Source organism: Podarcis filfolensis (genome assembly GCF_964270895.1).
Source record: "Podarcis filfolensis genome assembly, chromosome: 12".
Lineage (NCBI taxonomy): Eukaryota > Metazoa > Chordata > Lepidosauria > Squamata > Lacertidae > Podarcis > Podarcis filfolensis.
Window position 1 is genome coordinate 34,985,747 of NC_139614.1, and position 18,849 is coordinate 35,004,595.

At 40.8% G+C, this 18,849-nt stretch overlaps 1 protein-coding gene across 3 annotated transcripts in view; it reads left to right on the forward strand.

Moving 5' to 3' along the window:
* Positions 1–18,849, forward strand: part of LOC310745935 (macrophage mannose receptor 1-like) — a 47,034-nt gene that overhangs the window by 8,632 nt on the left and 19,553 nt on the right. For all 3 annotated transcript variants that reach the window (XM_083579245.1, XM_083579246.1, XM_083579247.1), the window contains exons 9-19: positions 1,548–1,661; positions 2,925–3,040; positions 4,752–4,900; positions 5,024–5,223; positions 7,488–7,609; positions 7,892–7,970; positions 9,659–9,794; positions 10,412–10,447; positions 12,474–12,643; positions 14,739–14,809; positions 17,535–17,635. In XM_083579245.1, coding sequence (XP_083435371.1) covers positions 1,548–1,661; positions 2,925–3,040; positions 4,752–4,900; positions 5,024–5,223; positions 7,488–7,609; positions 7,892–7,970; positions 9,659–9,794; positions 10,412–10,447; positions 12,474–12,643; positions 14,739–14,809; positions 17,535–17,635 — 1,294 coding nt within the window. The remainder of the gene's footprint in view (positions 1–1,547; positions 1,662–2,924; positions 3,041–4,751; positions 4,901–5,023; positions 5,224–7,487; positions 7,610–7,891; positions 7,971–9,658; positions 9,795–10,411; positions 10,448–12,473; positions 12,644–14,738; positions 14,810–17,534; positions 17,636–18,849) is intronic.

Sequence of the window (18,849 nt, forward strand, 5' to 3'; positions counted from 1 at the left end):
CTGGGAACTGAAGCTCTGTTAGGTCTCCTAACAACTCTCAGCACTCTTAGCAAACTACAGTTCCCAGGGTTCTTTAGATGAAGCCATGACTGTTTAATACTGCTTAATGCCACTTATGTAAAGGTAAAGGTAAAGGGACCCCTGACCATTAGGTCCAGTCGTGGCCGACTCTGGGGTTGCAGCGCTCATCTCGCTTTATTGGCCGAGGGAGCCAGCATACAGGTCATGTGGCCAGCATGACTAAGCTGCTTCTGAAGAACCAGAGCAGTGCACAGAAACGCCGTTTACCTTCCCACCAGAGCGGTACCTATTTATCTACTTGCACTTTGACATGCTTTCGAACTGCTAGGTTGGCAGGAGCAGGGACCGAGCAACAGGAGCTCACCCCGTCGCGGGGATTCGAACCGCCGACCTTCTGATCAGCAAGTCCTAGGCTCTGTGGTTTAATCCACAGTGCCACCCGCATCCCAATGCTGCTCATGATACCCCTTAAAATTTATAGTGCCAGGTAACTGGCAGTGCTAGTGTCAGGAGGGGAAGCTCTGCAAAACTACCCAGCACACCATTCACTCCTATTGAGAAATAAGTGTATGGACACGGGTGGCACTATGGGTTAAACCACAGAGCCTAGGGCTTGCTGATCAGAAGGTCGGCGGTTTGAATCCCCATGACAGGGTGAGCTCCCGTTGCTCAGTCCCTGCTCCTGCCAACCTAGCAGTTTGAAAGCACAAAGTGCAAGTAGATAAATAGGTACCGCTCCGGCAGGAAGGTAAGCAGCGTTTCCATGCGTTCCTCTGGTTTGCCAGAAGCAGCTTAGTCATGCTGGCCACATGACCTGGAAGCTGTATGCCGGCTCCCTTGGCCAGTAAAGTGAGATGAATGCCGCAACCCCAAAGTCGTCCGCGACTGGACCTAACGGTAAGGGGTCCCTTTACCTTTACATTCTGTTAGATCACAGAAATAGTGTACAACATGGTACTACATGCAGAAACCATTTTCAGCTGATCAGAGTTGCACCATTGCTTGTGTGGGAATTTTCTCTTAAAATCTCAGAAGCCAAACATGTGGCTCAGTAAGACTTAAAGTCTTTGGTAGTGATGCTTCAGTTCTTTGATGGTGAATGCTCTTTATCATAGTTATAGAAAAACCGAAATAAACTATGCAAGGTAAACCCATAATGCAGAACAAATTTTGCAAACTAAAAGAATTTACATACTATACAAAGACTGCAGAATTTTAAATAATGCTTTTTAAAAAAACAAAATAATTCAATCCTAAACTTCTATATTTGAAAATCTTACATCAGTGGGAACTGGACCAGCTCAGCCTTAAGTTTTCGAATTAAGATGACCACTTATGTTTGAATGCTACCATTTCTTGCAACCTGAAACCCTGTTTTGTTTATCATTAACAAGCACAGTATTTCTCAGTAGAATAGTTCATTAGTTTTGGTTGTAGATATCAAGGAAGACACCAAGCATCAAGAAAATGAGAAAGTGTAAAGATAGTGAATCATCTTTCACCAATATTTATGTTTCTTCATCCAGGGTGGATACTGGGCAGATTATTTCTGTGAAGTGGAACTTGGTTACATCTGTAAAAGAAAACCTTCAGGAGCTCTTCCTGAAGAACCTGAAATTGCTGATTCAAATTGCCAGAGAGTAAGTCTGAAGTGGTTTAAAAAGTTAAATGCACATATATATCTATCATTTATGTTCTTTACCAGGGTTTTAAAGCTAATTAATAGTTGAAATTTCTCAGCAGCAACTTGTGACCATAAGAGTGTGGACATGATGGCTTGCTCAGATCCATCAATGAGGGACTCCTGTAGGGGGCACAAGCAGAGGGGAAATTAATAGATAAAATTACGGTAATTCCTGAATTCTAGTTGCTGGGAACTGCCGGAGGGAAGAGTACTCTTGTACTCAGCTCTCATTTTCAGGTTTCCTAGAGGCATCTGGTTGACTATTGTGAGAATAGGATGCTGGGCTAGGTGGGTCACTTTAATCAGTTTCCCTTGGAATCTAGTTCTGTATTATAGCTAATAAATGTGATAGAGCTCTGATGTGCTCATGGAGGTATGTGCTCACAGGGGCAATGTAATTCCTTTATTGGATTCAGATTTTGGAATTTGGGAATTCTTCATTGAATACATGGAACATTTCCTGATTCAGAGAAAAGTACAAGTATACATTGGAAGGTCTTCATCATCCATTCAGCAATTTATGCATTTCAATGGTTAGATTCAACTTTATTCCTTAGCTAGCAAGATTGCTCTGTTTGTTTGTTTTTTAAATATCACACAACTGTGTTTTCCCAAAGAGCAAAATATAATAGAGATGGGCAAAATTGCTGGTGATGCAACTCAGTGGCAAACATTTGCTGAAGGCCTCAGATTCAATCCCTGACATTTCCAGTAAAAAGGGAAGTTGGCAACACTGAAGACCTGCTGCTATTCAGAGTAGACAATACTGAAGGAGATTACATTCTGACTCTGTTTAAGGCAGTCTTGTATGTTTTACTCCAGAACCAGAAGAAATCAGACTCATCTGCTTTACACCAGACTATTCCCCATAATCTGCTTTAGATTGTTATATTGATAGTCTGGGCTCGAAAAGGAATTGTCAAATGGTCAAAGTACTGTGAACTGCCCTGATATCTTATGATCAAGGGCAGTATATAAATCTAATAATTAATAATAATAAGCATAATTATTATGCCGGGATAAAGACTCTTGCATCATTTCAGAGGGTGACATTACTGACCCAGGCAACATATAGGACATTTCTGTGCAACTTCTGTGGCGCCTCATGATGGACAGAGATTCCCATTTTAGTACATATTCAGCAGCGTAATTTGAAAAACCTCATTGTCTCCAATCTAATATTGTAGTAATGTGGTTGCTGGTTCTTTTATATCAACAGGGCTGGAAAAGGCACGGTATCTATTGTTATTTAATTGGACAAACATCTCTAACATTTTCAGAAGCAAAGATGTTCTGTGAAACAAATAAGGGATCTTTAACTTCTGTGGAGAACAGGTATGAAAAAGAATTTCCTTAGATCAAGAATGAAGAAACGAGCATTTTAAATATTGATAAACTACAAAATAGCTATATTTCTCAATATTCCAACTGAAAAATAATTGGTCTTGATATTCAGAGGGCATTCTTCACTCCACTTTCCCCACTTCTTGGCCATGAAAGAAAAAAGATGATTTTGTTATGACTATCTGCTCAATTAGTTTTATTTTTAAAATTTATGCACAGCTTTCTTACTCTTGCTTGTGTCCATCTAAATGTCACTCAGACTACACCTGTTGACATTAATGGACCTAAGTCAGCCATGTTCATTATTTTTTATGTGTCTACACTAAATAGAACGAACATTGGATACAAGCTTATGAGTGTTATGTGGGTGAAAAGTACAATGGTTACAATTGTTAGAGGCCTAATTCTTTGGCCACATAATACATATTAAGAGTTGAACCACAGTCTGTGACTAAGGTACTTTCTTGAATGATCTGCTCAGCATTTCTTGTGAACTTCCTATTAGATTTGCAATCTGTGGCCTTACTGATTTCCTTGATCATGAATCTCAATTTGCTCGTCAGGGATTTACTGGTTGTCCGTATGAATATAAGACACTTAGCTTGAATGATTTTTCTATCTCAAATGATTTTTCTATCTCAAATGATTTTTCTATCTCAAATGGGTGCATGTTTTCTAATATATCTTCTAAACCCATTGATGATTTCCTGTATATATGTATTTTGCTGTTTTATATGTGTGTAGTCTGAACAGAGAATCATGTGCCTCAGTTACCTACTCTGGATGCACTTGTAATTCTTTTGTCAGACTTTTGACAGACCTGTAGATGATGCTGGTAGACACAAAATGTAGATGTATTCCTCAGTAAAAATTGACCTGAAGGCATGGCTGTGTGTTGTTGTTTTAACCTTTTTCTTTTGATAGCATTCTGGTCACTTTCCCCAGTTGGTTCGATAATGTTTACATCTTGCAGCAGGTTCTGGCCACCACCTAAGATTAAAGCTATCTACACACCATACATTTCAAGTACATCTCCCCCCACTCCCAAGAATCCTGGGAACTGTAGTTTATTAAGCGTGCTTGGAATTGTAGCTCTGTGAAGGGTAAACTATACTTCTCAGTTTTATTAAGAGCATTGTTTTCTATATATGGTGTGTAAGCAGCCTAAGTCAGGGCTGAGATCCCTCTGGTTAGTTCCGTGACCAGCTGCCCTCGGTCACAGTCATTGAGGATATCTAGAACATTTACCTCTTTGTTGTGATTAGAACACACATGCACCCAATCTGTGAGAGTGTTGAAGCCACCTATTTTTCTAGCATTCCCTCTTTTGAATGCCTCCTTGATCTCAGTCTCCATCTGAAGATCTCCCTGAGCATTTTTAGCAGGAGGACAATAGCATATCCCCTGTACTAAATTACTCATCAGGCTTAGTATTGTTACCTACAAAACGACTCTGTGGTGGAGTCTAACCCTTCATGGTTTTCCAGCGTGTTGGCTTCTATGTCTTCTCTGATATACAGAGTGATACCAGCTTAACTATGCCCTGGGAATAATAATAATAATAATAATAATAATAATAATAATAATAATAACAATAATAATAAATGCACATCAACTCCACCATGTCCTGAAAATTAACTTCTTCTTTTTTAAAAAAGAAGCACTCACTTTTAATGCACTTATTACGTATTTTTCTTTGCAGGTATGAACAAGCCTACCTGACTAGCCTAGTTGGGCTTCATTCTGAAAAATATCTCTGGATCGGTCTTTCAGATGTACAGCAACCAGGGACATTTATCTGGACCAGTGGAGACAGTGCTCTGTTCACCCACTGGAATTCAGAAATGCCTGGTAGGTACTTCCTGAAACCTAACTAGAGTAATATTTCACAAGGGGCTTCTACATTCTACATTAGTAGTAGTTTTACACATATGAACAGATACTCAATTGGACTGGCGATTGTATCTCCAAAAGGGCAACATTCTGGCTGTGTTGCCATGAGAACTGGGACTGCAGCTGGATTGTGGGATGTTGTGAACTGTGAGGAGAAGGCAACCTTCATCTGCAAACAATGGGCTGAAGATGTGACAACAACTCCTGCCCCCAAACCAACTCCTCTGCAGCCGTGCCCAGTAGGATGGCGTCCAAGCAGTACTAGAAATGTGTGCTTTAAGGTAGGTATAGCGTTTCTTGTGTCTAAGTTCTTGCTTGCTTAAATAGCAAGGCAAAGGTAGACATGCAAGCCATCTGAGAGTGTGGTTTTAGTTTAAATATAAATGTTCAATGGATTTTTTAAATTGTGATTCATTTTATTGTGTAGTTTAGTTCAATGTTTTGAACTTTAGTTTATTTGAAATGTCAACTTCAAAATTGATCTTTGGCTGGTTTGCTGTAGATCAGAATAGATTTCTGCCGTAGATCAGAATGGATTTCTGCCTCCCCACTGTTTAGCAACAAAATGACTCCCCCTTCCTTGGCTGCCCTATTTATTCTACCACTGATATGAAGAAAGCTTAGATTTTTGTGTGGAAATGCTGTGAATCTCATTCAATTCTGGGCTCAGAATTTTTCTGTTGGTGGTTTAACATATTGTAGCTGCATATTTATTTCTGTTTTACTAATCCTTTTTTTTTGCGGGTCTCATATTTTGTGTGACCATTCATAATTCTTGTCTCCTATTTTTCAACATTAACCTAAAATTGTTCAATAAGATCAGTTTCAAACTGGCCTGTGAAAGATAATTCCACATTGACAGTAGCCCAGTAAAACAGCTCTGGGTTTAAGGGAGGGAGAGGAAAGGGTACCTAGGGCCCAGAGATTTGCAGCTGTGCTGGCTTAATTAGATAATTCTGGATTATATTTATGGAGTCATTATCCAGAAGGAATATTTTTGATGGTGTTTTGCAACCTTTGTCACCTGTTAAGTAGAGCACAAACCAACCAAATTCAAACCAACCAAAAATGTTTGTTGTATATTCTGTTGAATCTTAAAATTTGTGACACTACAGCCTGAGGAACTGGAGAAAAATTCTACACATCTTTCAGATAATTTTAAGATAATTTCCCTTGTGAATTGGGATTGGGAGGGGATCCTTCAAATTTACTTTTTGAAATGAGTTTGAAATATTCAGTTACCTTAATAATAATAATAATAATAATTAAATGAGGCTTACAACAAAAACAGTGCAACTAATTCTCAATGAAGGCTGCATAGCTATCCAGATTTTTTGTATCCTGACAGTGACAGAATCTTTAAAAAAGGTTCAGCAAACTGGTGTTGATCATACTGTTAGGGATGCCATATTTCAAGATCCAGAACAAAGTGCCACCTTTTGGAAATTCCCCCCAGACGTATGGCAGCCCAACATACTGTAGATGCTCTTCTAAGGTATGGCAGTAAAGCCACCTAGCATTATTTTCTAACAAGTGTGCATAAGTAAGGTAAGGTGCTGGCCTCACATTCACCTTTGGCCAGTCTCCGTCAGGTCGCTAAGGCCAGGCCCCTTGGTGCAGTGTAAGGAGGCACCTCTCTTTGGGGTGGGGTAGTTCAGAGACCAGGGGCGGCGGCAGCAGGTTCCCACAGGACTTCCAAGGAGAGGGGAGAGGAGGCTAAAGGAACACTCCACAAGGAAGGGTGTCCGAAAAAGGTTGAGAGGATGCCAGTGCTGTAGGCAAGGGGTGACACAACTGTGTTTCTAAGCCCCACAGAGGTGCCACAGAAACAATGTTGTTGGTCAAGGGAGCCGTGGACTCCAAAAGGTTGAACTCTTCTGGTGTAAATACATTCAATTATGCTATGTCTGCCTTGCCCTTAGCTGCTTTCCTTATCTGTGAAATGGGAACTCATGCAAACCATACTCTGAATGAGATAATTTGATAGTCCCACATTTTATATTACAACTAGCATAGAAATATGTTATTTGTCTTCAGGAAAAGAAAGAAAGAGCAAGTAGGAATTTCATAAGGAATGCTCACCAGATTTATCCTAGGGATGATTCACACACAGGACTGGCCCACCCATGAGGCAAAGTGAGGCAACCACCTCAGGTGGCAGTATCCCTGGTGGGGAGAGGGATACTATTTCATGGTTACCTTAGGTGCCAAAATGTTATGGGACAGCCCTTGTCACATATCTCTAGTTGTAGCAGAATGAATGAAGCTCACACTTCAAAGCTCCTTTCTTTTCTATAACATGAATAAATTGTTGGTATGTAATAAAGACAGAACAGGGCACTGGCCTGGTACTGGTTAGTGGTCAAGAGCAAAAGTAGTAGAATCTGATGCAGAATATGAAATTGGAGTCTGAATTCAAAAGGTTATCAGGCTATGAATCCTGGGTGCAAACAAAGAAGGAAATTAGCAATATTTAGAGGGAGGGAGTGTTATGTATTAAAAGCTGGTGCTTATTATCAGTGTTTAATTATGTTTTATGCATTAGGCCTATACGAAAAACAAAAGTAATAAGAAATCTTGGTTTGAAGCACGAGAGTTTTGTAGAGCAGTTGGAGGAGAACTCATTTCTATTCACAGTGAAGAAGAACAGAAGATTCTAGAAGAGATGTGAGTTTGTTTGTTTTTAATCCTTCCTGCTCAGAATGGCACACCTGTTCCAGAAATTTGATAATGTAACAAGCTTTAAATGAATGAACTGATGATACACATGTATAATATTTTTCTAGAGAATATCAAAGTAGTGAATGCAAATTTAAAAACTCAGATGTTTGAAATCCTTAGGCAAAAGATTTATACGATCTGAAGAGAAACCAGAGTATCAGATTTATGAAATCCATTCCTTTGTTGAATTTTTCTAGACTCTGTAACACTATTTTTTATATATTTTAGGCGTTCCAATGACAATTATTGGATTGGTTTGAATAATGTGGATCCTGATAAAGGATTTACTTGGAGTGATGGATCTAATGTAAGTAAAAGGGTAATGCTGATGTATTAATAGCAAAGTTATTATTAGTTTTACAAAAAAATGTCTTTAAGCTTGGCGTACACACCCTCTTGTTCTCATATTTACATTGGACAGATCACATAGCAGTGTTTTAAAACCTTTAGTAATTGAAATATCCAGCAATGAAGTCTTTAAACATATTACTTGTATGCAATCTACAAGATTTGCTTGAAATTACTTATTGATATACAAAAATACATGCCCATTACAAAGTATCGTTTTATAATTTACTGATATAAAACAGCCACTTAATCTAAAAAAGAACATAGGCAGAATGAAGAAAAGACAAAAAAGGGAAAACCTAAAGAAAGTGAAAGCAAGAGAGTAGAAAGAGAGAGAAATGTTTAGAGAAAGATAAAAAAGAATAAAAGGACTTCTGGATCTCTATCTTGCAGCTAAATATAGTATTCATACCTTAAAATCTAACAATTCTATCTTCTCTAATCTTCAAATCCTCAAGTTCAGTTACTCTTTCACGTAAAAATTCTGCATGCAGAAAAATCAGTGCAGCTTGCTTCTCATTATGACAGCTCAAATACTCAAACACATTTCTGACATTGTCTCTTAATTGTCTGATAGGTAAAAATCTGCTTTGGTCATGGTGTATATTAAGTCTTATAGAATTTTTTAAAAATTTCCTAACAAAATCATTTGAAATAATTTATAGTCATTATTCAGTAATGAGATTGGTCAATAATTTTTTATTAAGGTCAACTCTTGTCCCTCTTTAGGTATAAGAGTAATGTTAGCCTGCACCCACACAGTATTAATAAGGAAATGGCAACCCATTTCTTTCTATATACAGTGGTGCCTCGTAAGACGAAATTAATTCGTTCCGCAAGTTTTTTCTTCTTGCGAGTTTTTCGTCTTGCGAAGCACGGTTTCCCATAGGAATGCATTGAAAATCAATTAATGCGTTCCTATGGAGACCGCCTTCAGACCAGGTCCGGGGACAGTCTGTCCGCGGACCTCTTCTGAAGGCTGGCGGGGGGAGAAGGGCTTTTCTTCCCACCGCCAGCATTCAGAACAGCCTTCTGAATGTTGGCGGTGGGGAGGAAAACCTTCCTCCCACCGCAAGTCTTCAAGACAGGTCCGGGAACAGAGGAGAAGCGCTGCGCGCCTTCCCCTCTGTTCCCGGACCTGTCCTGAAGGCTTGCGGTGGGAGGAGGGCTTTCCTCCCCACCGCCAACATTCAGAATGCTGTTCTGAATGTTGGCGGTGGGGAGGAAAACCTTCCTCCCACCGCAAGTCTTCAGGACAGGTCCGGGAACAGAGGAGAAGCGCTGCGCGCCTTCTCCTCTGTTCCCGGACCTCCCACAGCAAGCCTTCAGGACAGGTCCGGGAACAGAGGAGAAGGCGTGCTGCGCTTCCCCGCTGTCCCCGGAGATTTCCCTATGGGCTTTCGTCTTGCGAAGCAAGCCCATAGGGAAATTCGTCTTGCGAAGCCGCTAAAAAATCGGAAAACCCTTTCGTCTTGCGGGTTTTTCGTTTAGCGAGGCATTCGTCTTGCGGGGCACCACTGTATGTAGATGTTCACATGGGTACAAATCATTCTAAGACTGCTATTGTAAGTCTGTCTCCTTTTTGATATGTTGCCACGGATGAATTTTAAAAAGAATAAGAATAAGAAAAGTTTGTTTCTACTGTAGCTAAACTTTGAAATGAGGAGCCCTTGGTTTTTCTATGAACCAGATGCAAAATGTGGAGGAATAAGACAGAATTGGAATCGTTGGATGCCTTTCCACTGTGACAGTTTTCTCAGTTGGGTTTGCCAAATTAAAAGAGGTAAGATTCCTTTTCATTTACTACTGGTCCATTAAACAAAGCCAACAAGGCCTTCATTTGCTGCACTGCTGAAGCCTGGCTTTTTAAGATGCATGCCTTTTTGAGAGGAGGGGAAAATAATGAGAAATGCATTCAACCTTTGCTATGAATGTTGCAGAGTTCAGATTCTGACAGTCTGAGATGTGAAGCACAGGTCACTCACAAATTATCCACATTTAATCTATCTGCTTTGCAAAAGGGGGTGGATGGCTAGAAAAAAATACTTTGGCAAGCCCCGTCTTGCCCCTGCCATTGAACCCAATATGTTTTGACCATACATGGTTTGGGCTCTAGGTGCTATCCCCGGAACATAACCCCAGCATAAGTTCTGAGTCGCCTCTATTCCATTTCAATAAGAACAAGAAATTAGGCCATTGCGGCTATTGTGAGTACAGAGCTATTGATTCTTCTTTCACATTAGGTTTTACCTGTGTTTCCACAAAGATGTAGAAATGTGGTATGCTATAAATAAAACTTTATGTTCATTTTTATGAACTCCTGCTTGCTATATGAAATAAAATAATACAATACAAATGATACTATAATCCATTATAATGAATTTGTCTTTGGTTTTTCAGGTGTACCATTGAAACCTGAACCAAGCAATGATTTTGGTATGTTGGGTGATTCTGCCTTCCCTCAGGTCACATTGGTCTTTTTAAAGCTGTACCATAGAAGGTGGGGGTGGGTCTGCCTTAACAGCTCTCTCAGGCCAAGGATGATTCTCTCAGGAGTGAAGGATAGTTGTGCTCCATAGTCTGGGCACCCAAATTTCTGCCTTCTCTCAGGACAAGTAAGTCCTAAGTAGTGTTGGGGAAGGTGGGGGCGGGATTGTCCCAGCAGTTTTCTTCAGTCATTGAAAGTTCTGTCAGTAGATTCTCCTTGGTATGGGCTTGCTGAACTTGTTAAGATTCACCTCTAGAAGGGATGCCTTTAGCTCATCGGTAAAGCACATCCTTTGTGTGTTGAAGTAACCATCAGCATCTCCAGGTTGGATTGGAAAAGATTCCTTACAAAGTCTGGAGAACCACTGCTAACCAGTGTTGACAAAACTGAGCTAGCTGGAGGTATAAAGTAGATTCCTGTGCTCCTAAGCATCAGGTTTCCTTGACTGCTGTACAGTGGTACCTAGGGTTACATACGCTTCAGGTTACAGACTCCGCTAACCCAGAAATAGTGCTTCAGGTTAAGAACTTTGCTTCAAGTTGAGAACAGAAATCGTGCTCCAGCGGCGCAGCGGCAGCGGGAGGCCCCATTAGCTAAAGTGGTGCTTCAGGTTAAGAACAGTTTCAGGTTAAGTACAGACCTCCAGAACGAATTAAGTACGTAACCAGAGGTACCACTGTACCTTATATCCTTATAACTTCCCTTTCTGCTTCTCCTCCCCCATAATCTGCTTAGTTCATTTCCCTTTGTCACCCAAATTGTCTAGAGTAGAAACATTGCAGTTTTGGAATGTAGGATCACCCCACCCCCTTTCTTCTCACCATTCCTCCATTGTGACTTTGAAAGCTTGAGGCACGCCGATTAGCCACTTGCCAGCACACTCCAGCAGACTTTTGGGGAGCCTCAAGAGAGGCTCTCTAGCTCAGATCTTCAATAAACCTGGCTGCTTGCCTGAAGGTTTGTTGCACCTTCAATGCAAGACTAATGGAGTCACACACTCTTTGTCCCTGTCCCAAATAAGGTCGGCTGTCAGGGAAACTATGGCTGTTCCAGATCTAGACCTGCATCCAGACAGAAATAGGCCAAGTTAACTAGTTCCTTCAAGACTGCAGATGAATTACCACCAAACTCTCATGCACCTTGCCTGCCAAAGCATGGGCTACCAATTTGTTACCGGGCCCAATTCAAGTGCTGGTTTTGACCTATAAACGCTTAAACGGCTCAGGACCACAATACCTCAAGGACTGCCTCTTTCCATACGAACCTACTCGAGCCCTGAGATCATCTTGTGAGGCCCTTCTTTGTGTGCCTCCTCCTCGAGAGGTCCAGAGGGTTGCAACACAAGAACAGGCCTTCTCTGCAGTGGCTTCCCGTCTGTGGAATGCTCTCCCCAGGGAAGTTTGTCTGGCTCCTTCATTATACATCTTTAGGCACCAGGCAAAAACATTCATTTTTAACCAGGCCTTTGGTTGATTTGACTGACATCCTATGCCCTTCTAAAATGTGTTTGGGGGTGTGTGTTATTGGGTTGTTGTTTTTATTTTGATTATATGTTTTGTGGTTTTATAGTCTGATTTTATTTTGTGAACTGCCCTGAGACCTGCGGGTTTGGGGAGGTAAATAAATAAAATAAATAAAAATAAAATAAATAAATAGGTGCTCATTTTATATATAAAATATAGTATCATGGTAACTAAACTGCTTTGTTTTTAAATTAATTTTACAGTGTGAACCAGCAATAAGAAATGCATGAGGGGGGTGTTGATTGTGTGTTTCAAACAGAACTGATGTGCGCGATTGTCTAATGTAGAGGAGGGGAGATCTCCATTAATATCATTAAAGTTTCTTAGTTATAGCACTGATTGCATGAATTACCGTTATGCATATTTCTGTATAACTCTCTGGAATCATTTGGTGAAGGGTATTTAAGAACTACTTTAAATAAGATAAATAAAAATATGTCTTCTTTTGCAGACTATTCATTCAAAATAATTGATAATGGCTGGATTTTGTATGAGGAACATGAGTACTATGTCAGTAATACAAGTACATCTGCAGAAAGAGCACGAGCATTGTGCAAGAAGCATGGTGGAGATCTTACTGTCATTGAAAGTGAAACGGAAAGAAAGTTTTTGTGGAAATATGTAAGAAATATTTGGAATATATGTTTTCCTAATCAAGTACAGCTTGGAGTGTTTCTAAAAAAAGAGCCAGATGAATGATGGGTTGTGGCTATTTTGATGCCTGCTAAACATTTTCTTCTGGATAGGGTCACCAGAACCTTAATCTTATACATGTGGTCATGTATTGAAGTGTAAGACACTGACAAAGAAGTGAGAATTGGGGGGGGGGGTGGTATGATCCATTCACCCAAATAATCATCACAGATCTAGGCTTGATGCAGAGCAATAGGTCAAAATGTATTTTTGTGCCTAAGCATTTAATTTTCATGCCAGCAAAGTTCAATATTCTATCCAGCAATATACAATTTTCAAAGAAACATGATGGAAATACACAAACAAAATGTTTGGGAAGAGGAGTTTCTCTACAGATTATCAGGGGCCTATAATGAAAGCATAGTGGGCTTATCACTCAGGGTTTCACCCTCTGCCTTCACCTCCCCAACCTCCCTCCCTGCTTTTCTCTACATCCAGCACTATTTTTCTAGAAAAACAGGAATGGAACTCACCATGAACGCCTCCCTTGTTCTCTTATAATGGCAATGGTGCCCACCTGAGAGGTGCCGGAACTGAGTTCCGGTGAGTTCTAGCTGAAAAAAAGCTCTGTCCAGATCCATTATGAAACCCTCTTTATGGATCCATCTTATCCTTTCCCTCTTCTAGTTCTTTTTCATTGCTTGTTTAATTTTCCTTCCCCATCTCTTCATTTAGAAGACAAAGAAGTGCAACTCACTAAGTGGAAGAGTGAAGTGAAATGGGCAGCATTATGACATGAAAGCAGGTGGCATAGGCTGCATTGTAATTTATACCACATATAATTAAAAATCTTCAATAAACCATCTGTTCTCTTGGGGCTCTTGAGCTGATGTCAAGGATGGGTATTTAGGTCCCTCTAGCAGTTGCAGTCAAAATTGCAAGCTGGAAAGAAGTACCGTAATCCAAACTGTTCCCTCATTGAAAGCCAGTTTTATACTGAGACAAGCCAAAGAAGGGAAAGAGAAGCTAGACACATGACAGCAAAAGAAAACAGAGAGACTCTTCGCCATCAGACAAAAAAATGTATATACAAGATAGGTTAGAGCACAATCCAGATTGGTTTTTTTCTTCAATTTTGCCTCAGGAAAGCAGTCTGTTCTTGACTCTCTACATCTTCACTATAGGCTTGTATTATTTCTGTATCTCCTTGTTTGTGTTACTGTAGTGTGTTGCTTTCCCTTGTTGTTAAAGATTTTTTATTTTATATATACGTACATATATTCCCTCACATACATTCCCCCAACTTGCAACCTGCAACAGCCTCACTACACTCTTCTGTTATGTTTTATCTCTCTATGACAGCTTGGCTTCTGTCTGGTTTTTATGAGGGACTCCGGAGCCAGTTGAAGCACCACTCTTTCCCCCCTCCCTTCATTGTCCCTCTCCCACAGCAGAGGAAAGGCAGATCAGTTTTCTCCCTCTCCCTTCTTTATTAAAGAAAGCAACCAAACAAAAGAAAACAAAGTCAGACTGCTTTTCCTCTGGGGTTTTTTCCAAGGAGCAAAAGGTGGACTCTTGGTTTCTACATTTAATCCCCACAACAACTTGGGCAGTGACTGTCCCAAGGTCACCCAGGTAACTTCATGGCTGTGGAGATTTGGACCTTGATTTCTCAGTTCCTAGTTCAGCACTTAAGAAATCTTCCTCCCAAGTTGTCTATTGCCTCTCACAAACTGAGGGAGGAATTTGAATATTTTTTTCTAGTTTGCAGTTTGCCTGCAACTGCTAGAGGGAGCTAAATGCCCATTCTTACATTGACCCCAAAATCCTTTTCACGTTAAGTACCAATGGTCTTATTACGGGTACATCAGTTTATTAATCCATAATAAATAACTTCCTTGTTTTCTCTAATTTTAGCTGTTTTCTCTAATTTCTTTTAACTGAAAGCTTTATTTGTGTTTTAATAAAGTACAAACATGTTATGTTTATAATTACAAGTCTCTTTTTGTATTGGCTGATTTGTAAATATATCTGATTACTTTATTGTTACATTTACTCCCCATTTTTCCTTTGTATGTTATAGAACAACTATTATGGAACTCACTCTGGTGACCTTTACATTGGTTTAACTGTGGGTCTTGATGGAGAGTTTGGGTAAGTCAACAACTTTTTTAAAAAATGTAAATCATACAAAGTTTCTTAGATAATATCTAGGTTAATGTTAAATAATCTGGATAGAAGGATGTTATATTCACCATTTTTCTCTAAACTGATTCAATTAATCTCCCAGATATATAGATTGACTCTGCAGTCCTATGGTTCCTGTAATGGTGTCTAGGGATGGTGGATAGGGAAGACTGACCTTGGAGAGGAAAACTGACTGTCAGTTACCTCCTCTGTGCTACCTCAGAAACTTTCACAGCCCTTGCTCTGTTGACATCAAAGCCCAGTGTTGGAATGAATGCATACATGCAAGGGAAACACCAGGCTAAGGCTTTGATCCTAAGGATCCAGCACTTAGCCCCCAGCATGCCCCCACAAGGTGGTAAAACTTATGTCTCCAATAAAAGTGAAATAGTTTGGGGAGTAGCCGGAAAAGGATAGAGAATAAAAGTCCTATACCACCTTTCTTTCTGCTATGTCAGTGAGAGCCCAACAGGGATTTGGATATTGTAGTTCAGCCAATTTAGTTGTTTCACTACTTTAGCTCTGTTAAAGTAGACTTTACAAAGGGTCTACAGAGCCACAGGCTAATTCTTAACTGGTGGGTCCTTTGCTCAAAGATCTCAGTAGCCATTCTAATCACTTGACCTACCTTTCTTAGCTTTGCAAGTTGTATTTCCCTCTATTCCTTCCGCTGTTCTACTCTGACTTGCCCCTGGCTCTATCAGACCCAGAATTATGCATTCTAGTTCTTGTTGGCCTTGTTATTATTATTAACGTGTTTTACCCATCCTTAACCATAAGGTCTCAGGATAGGTTACAACAATCTAAAACTACAATGTTACAATTCACCAGGCTGGCATCACACCCTTGTCTCTTTCATTTGCATGGAACTTCTCACTTATTATGCCGTTTCCTCCAAAGCTTTTGGGGGCACCACCCTCTTTCTTCATGTGTTGAGGAAGAGGGCACCACTCTATCTGCCTGACTTCTATGGCTATTGTATGTAGCTTGGATGTGGCGTGTTCCTAGTTAATTGCTCCCTTCTGCTCTGCTCCCAGCCATGCTCTGAACATTGCAGCACTGATACTCTCCCTCTCCCATGACATCCTCCCTCTAATACTGATGACCTTTTATGACTCCAGTGCAAGAGACTGAGAACCAGGCCCAGCCCAAGATATTATGTCATTGTAGGCAAAACACCCCAACACCACCCCCACGATAGCACCCCCCACAGATCTAAGCTCCCTTCCCACACCCTCCCTGCCCCTGCTGTTGTGCCCATGCTGCTGCCAGTCCTGACACAGCAGCTGCACCCTTGCCTGCATCTGCATTATAATGCAACAGCGGCAGAGAGGGTGCAGTGGCAGCAGCATGAGCAACAGTGCTGTGGTGGCAGTGGCACAGGTGAAGCCCCAGTGGGGCTGGCAGCTGCATAATGATGGGAGTGGGACATGGGTCAGATCTGCCACCTGAGGCAAATGGCTTCACCTTGCCTCATGGAGAGAGCTGAGAGTTCATTGTTGTCATACTTCTCCACACCTGGTATACTCCCCCCCATTCCATTTGAGTTGGCAAAGAAGCAGTGCAAAGGCAAGTTGCCCCTTGCTCCCCCACCAACAAGCTTTTTTCAGATCTTCCTCACTACTGCTTCCCCTCAGGCTTGAAGATTACAGCCATGAAAGGGGGCTTTTATGTAAAAGAAGAACCAATTTAATCATTTTTCAAATATAAATATTACATTCTACCTATAAAATACAGGCATATCATTTTTCTCTAATTAAACGGCCCCAGTAACTGACAGGCCCCTTACTTCTACCTGCCAGTCATAGGTATTTTATTTTTATTTTTATAGGGCTAGGCCATGGCTGAGGTCAGAGTGAATCAGAAAGGTACAATCCTGGAAAGACATAGAGAGGCCACTTAGACATCATAAAGAAAAGAGGAACTGCATTACCAAAAAGCAGGGGCAGGGAACCAAAGAAGGCACTGATTTGCATAAGTCCTGTTTGGGATGTTTTATAATTGTATGTATGAATTTATAAATAATTGCTATAATTTCATTATATTTTCAATCCATCTCACCATGCTGAGGGAAGAGAATGACCAGGAGACCTGGGGTTCTTTAAACCAGCTTTATAGTGGACAGATCTTCAAATAAAAGATTGTCCCCTAAAAGCCTGTCAGATAAAGGACTGTTCACTTTAAAATGGGGCACATGACCACTCTTAAGAAGACAAGAAGACGAAGGAGCTCAGTGAGCAGGTTCTTGTGTTTCCATATTTAGCCTTAGAAATTGCTATGGCTGCTAATCATGAGACCCTGCATTTTAAAGAAAGTCCCTCTAAAGGTAAAAAGAGAAAAAGTAATGCTAGATATATACAGTGCCACCAAGAGATGCAAAGCCTGGTGATAATAATAAATAATAATAAATTTTATTTATATCCCGCCCTCCCCAGCCGAAGCCTGGCTCAGGGCGGCTAACAACAATAAAACAGTACAAATAAGAATGAAATAACAGTGTAAATAATATTCTTTATCATTGTAAATTAATATTGTTAAATGCTCAGTTTTGCTAAATAGTTTATCAGCCTGGTGTTCCCTTTGCTAAATCCCCACAACCCTGCCCCCCAATATTTCTTTTGTAAAAGTATGCAATGTAAATGAAGGGCAAATTACATTATTCTGTCCCGTTTTCTCTTACTATTTTCTATAGCTGGTTGGATCAAACTCCAGTGACCTATGCATCCTGGGCACCTGGTGAATCCAACTCTGGAAATGATGATGAAACATGTGTTGCTATGAAGGCTATCACAGGCAAGTAGAATAAAAGTTTATCATTGGGGGGGGGTCATAAGAATCTGCAAACTTGACAATAAATACCTATCACATGTTGAATCTGTAGTTACAGTGACTATTCCATCCATAAATATACATTAAATGGGAGTGGAAATCAATTGTTTTACAGCTCTTTAATTGTCTTCTTTTGAATATGACAGGATATTAAAATATTTTAAAAGACACTATATATTTATCATGTGGACAAGTTTATACAGTAAGAGAGATTTTTGGAACTGCCACATGGACTTTTATATATGCTACTTTACTAACTCTGGGACTTTAAGCAGTTTATATTCTGGATAATTGCCAGTGGCTTTTTTCTAGAAAAAAAGGTGCTGGTACTCACCATGAAGTACCTTTCTTGGGCCAGAGAGCTGAAAGAGATTATGCTGAAGGATAAAGAAACCTCTCAGTGTTACTAACACATCTGAAGCCTCCCTCTCTCCTGTCACCTAATGTGGAGACAAAGCCAACGCAGAGAAGACAGGGATGACTCACAAAGGGAAGAAATAGCCTCAGGGTAGGTGGAGCAGTGGGAGCTCCTAGCTGGGGACAGTGATTGCCATTACGTAAGAGGGAATGGGATGCTTCAGCCACTGTATGACACAGCGATGCACCCACTCACTGGCCCTGCAGGCTTTGGGCCTCCTCCGCTCCCAAGCTTTGCCCTCCTGCATTAGTGACAGTTACCATGGCTGCTCGGCATCCTCATCGTTCCTTTCATACCAGCCTCGGCCCTGAGTAGCTGCTTTTGCTACCACCTCAGTGGCGAAGAGTCCCAGGAAATGCCCACAACCCTCCTGACTAGACTATGAGATTGCAGTCCCATGGACTCCAAGGCTGGAGACCAGCAGCAGCAAGAAGCACAAGGTTTTTTGAGACAAAAAGGAAAATGCTGTGTAAGAGAGATGCTGACTGGGCCTCGTGGCTGGAGGCCACGCTAGATTGGGGGGGGGGGTGCCAGTACTGCGTACCATTGAGTGCCAGAAAAAAAGCACTGATAATTGTGTATTACATTTACAGGCGACAACCGTTTTAGGCGTGTCTGAATGACGTGCAATTATGCACGCATGCACAGCACTGCACCCAGAAGTAGCCCCAAAATGTCCTAAAGATGTCATGAAAAGAGGGGGAATGGGACAGAGCAGGCTTATGCACATTCCACAAACACCTGCAGGGGTCCGGAATGT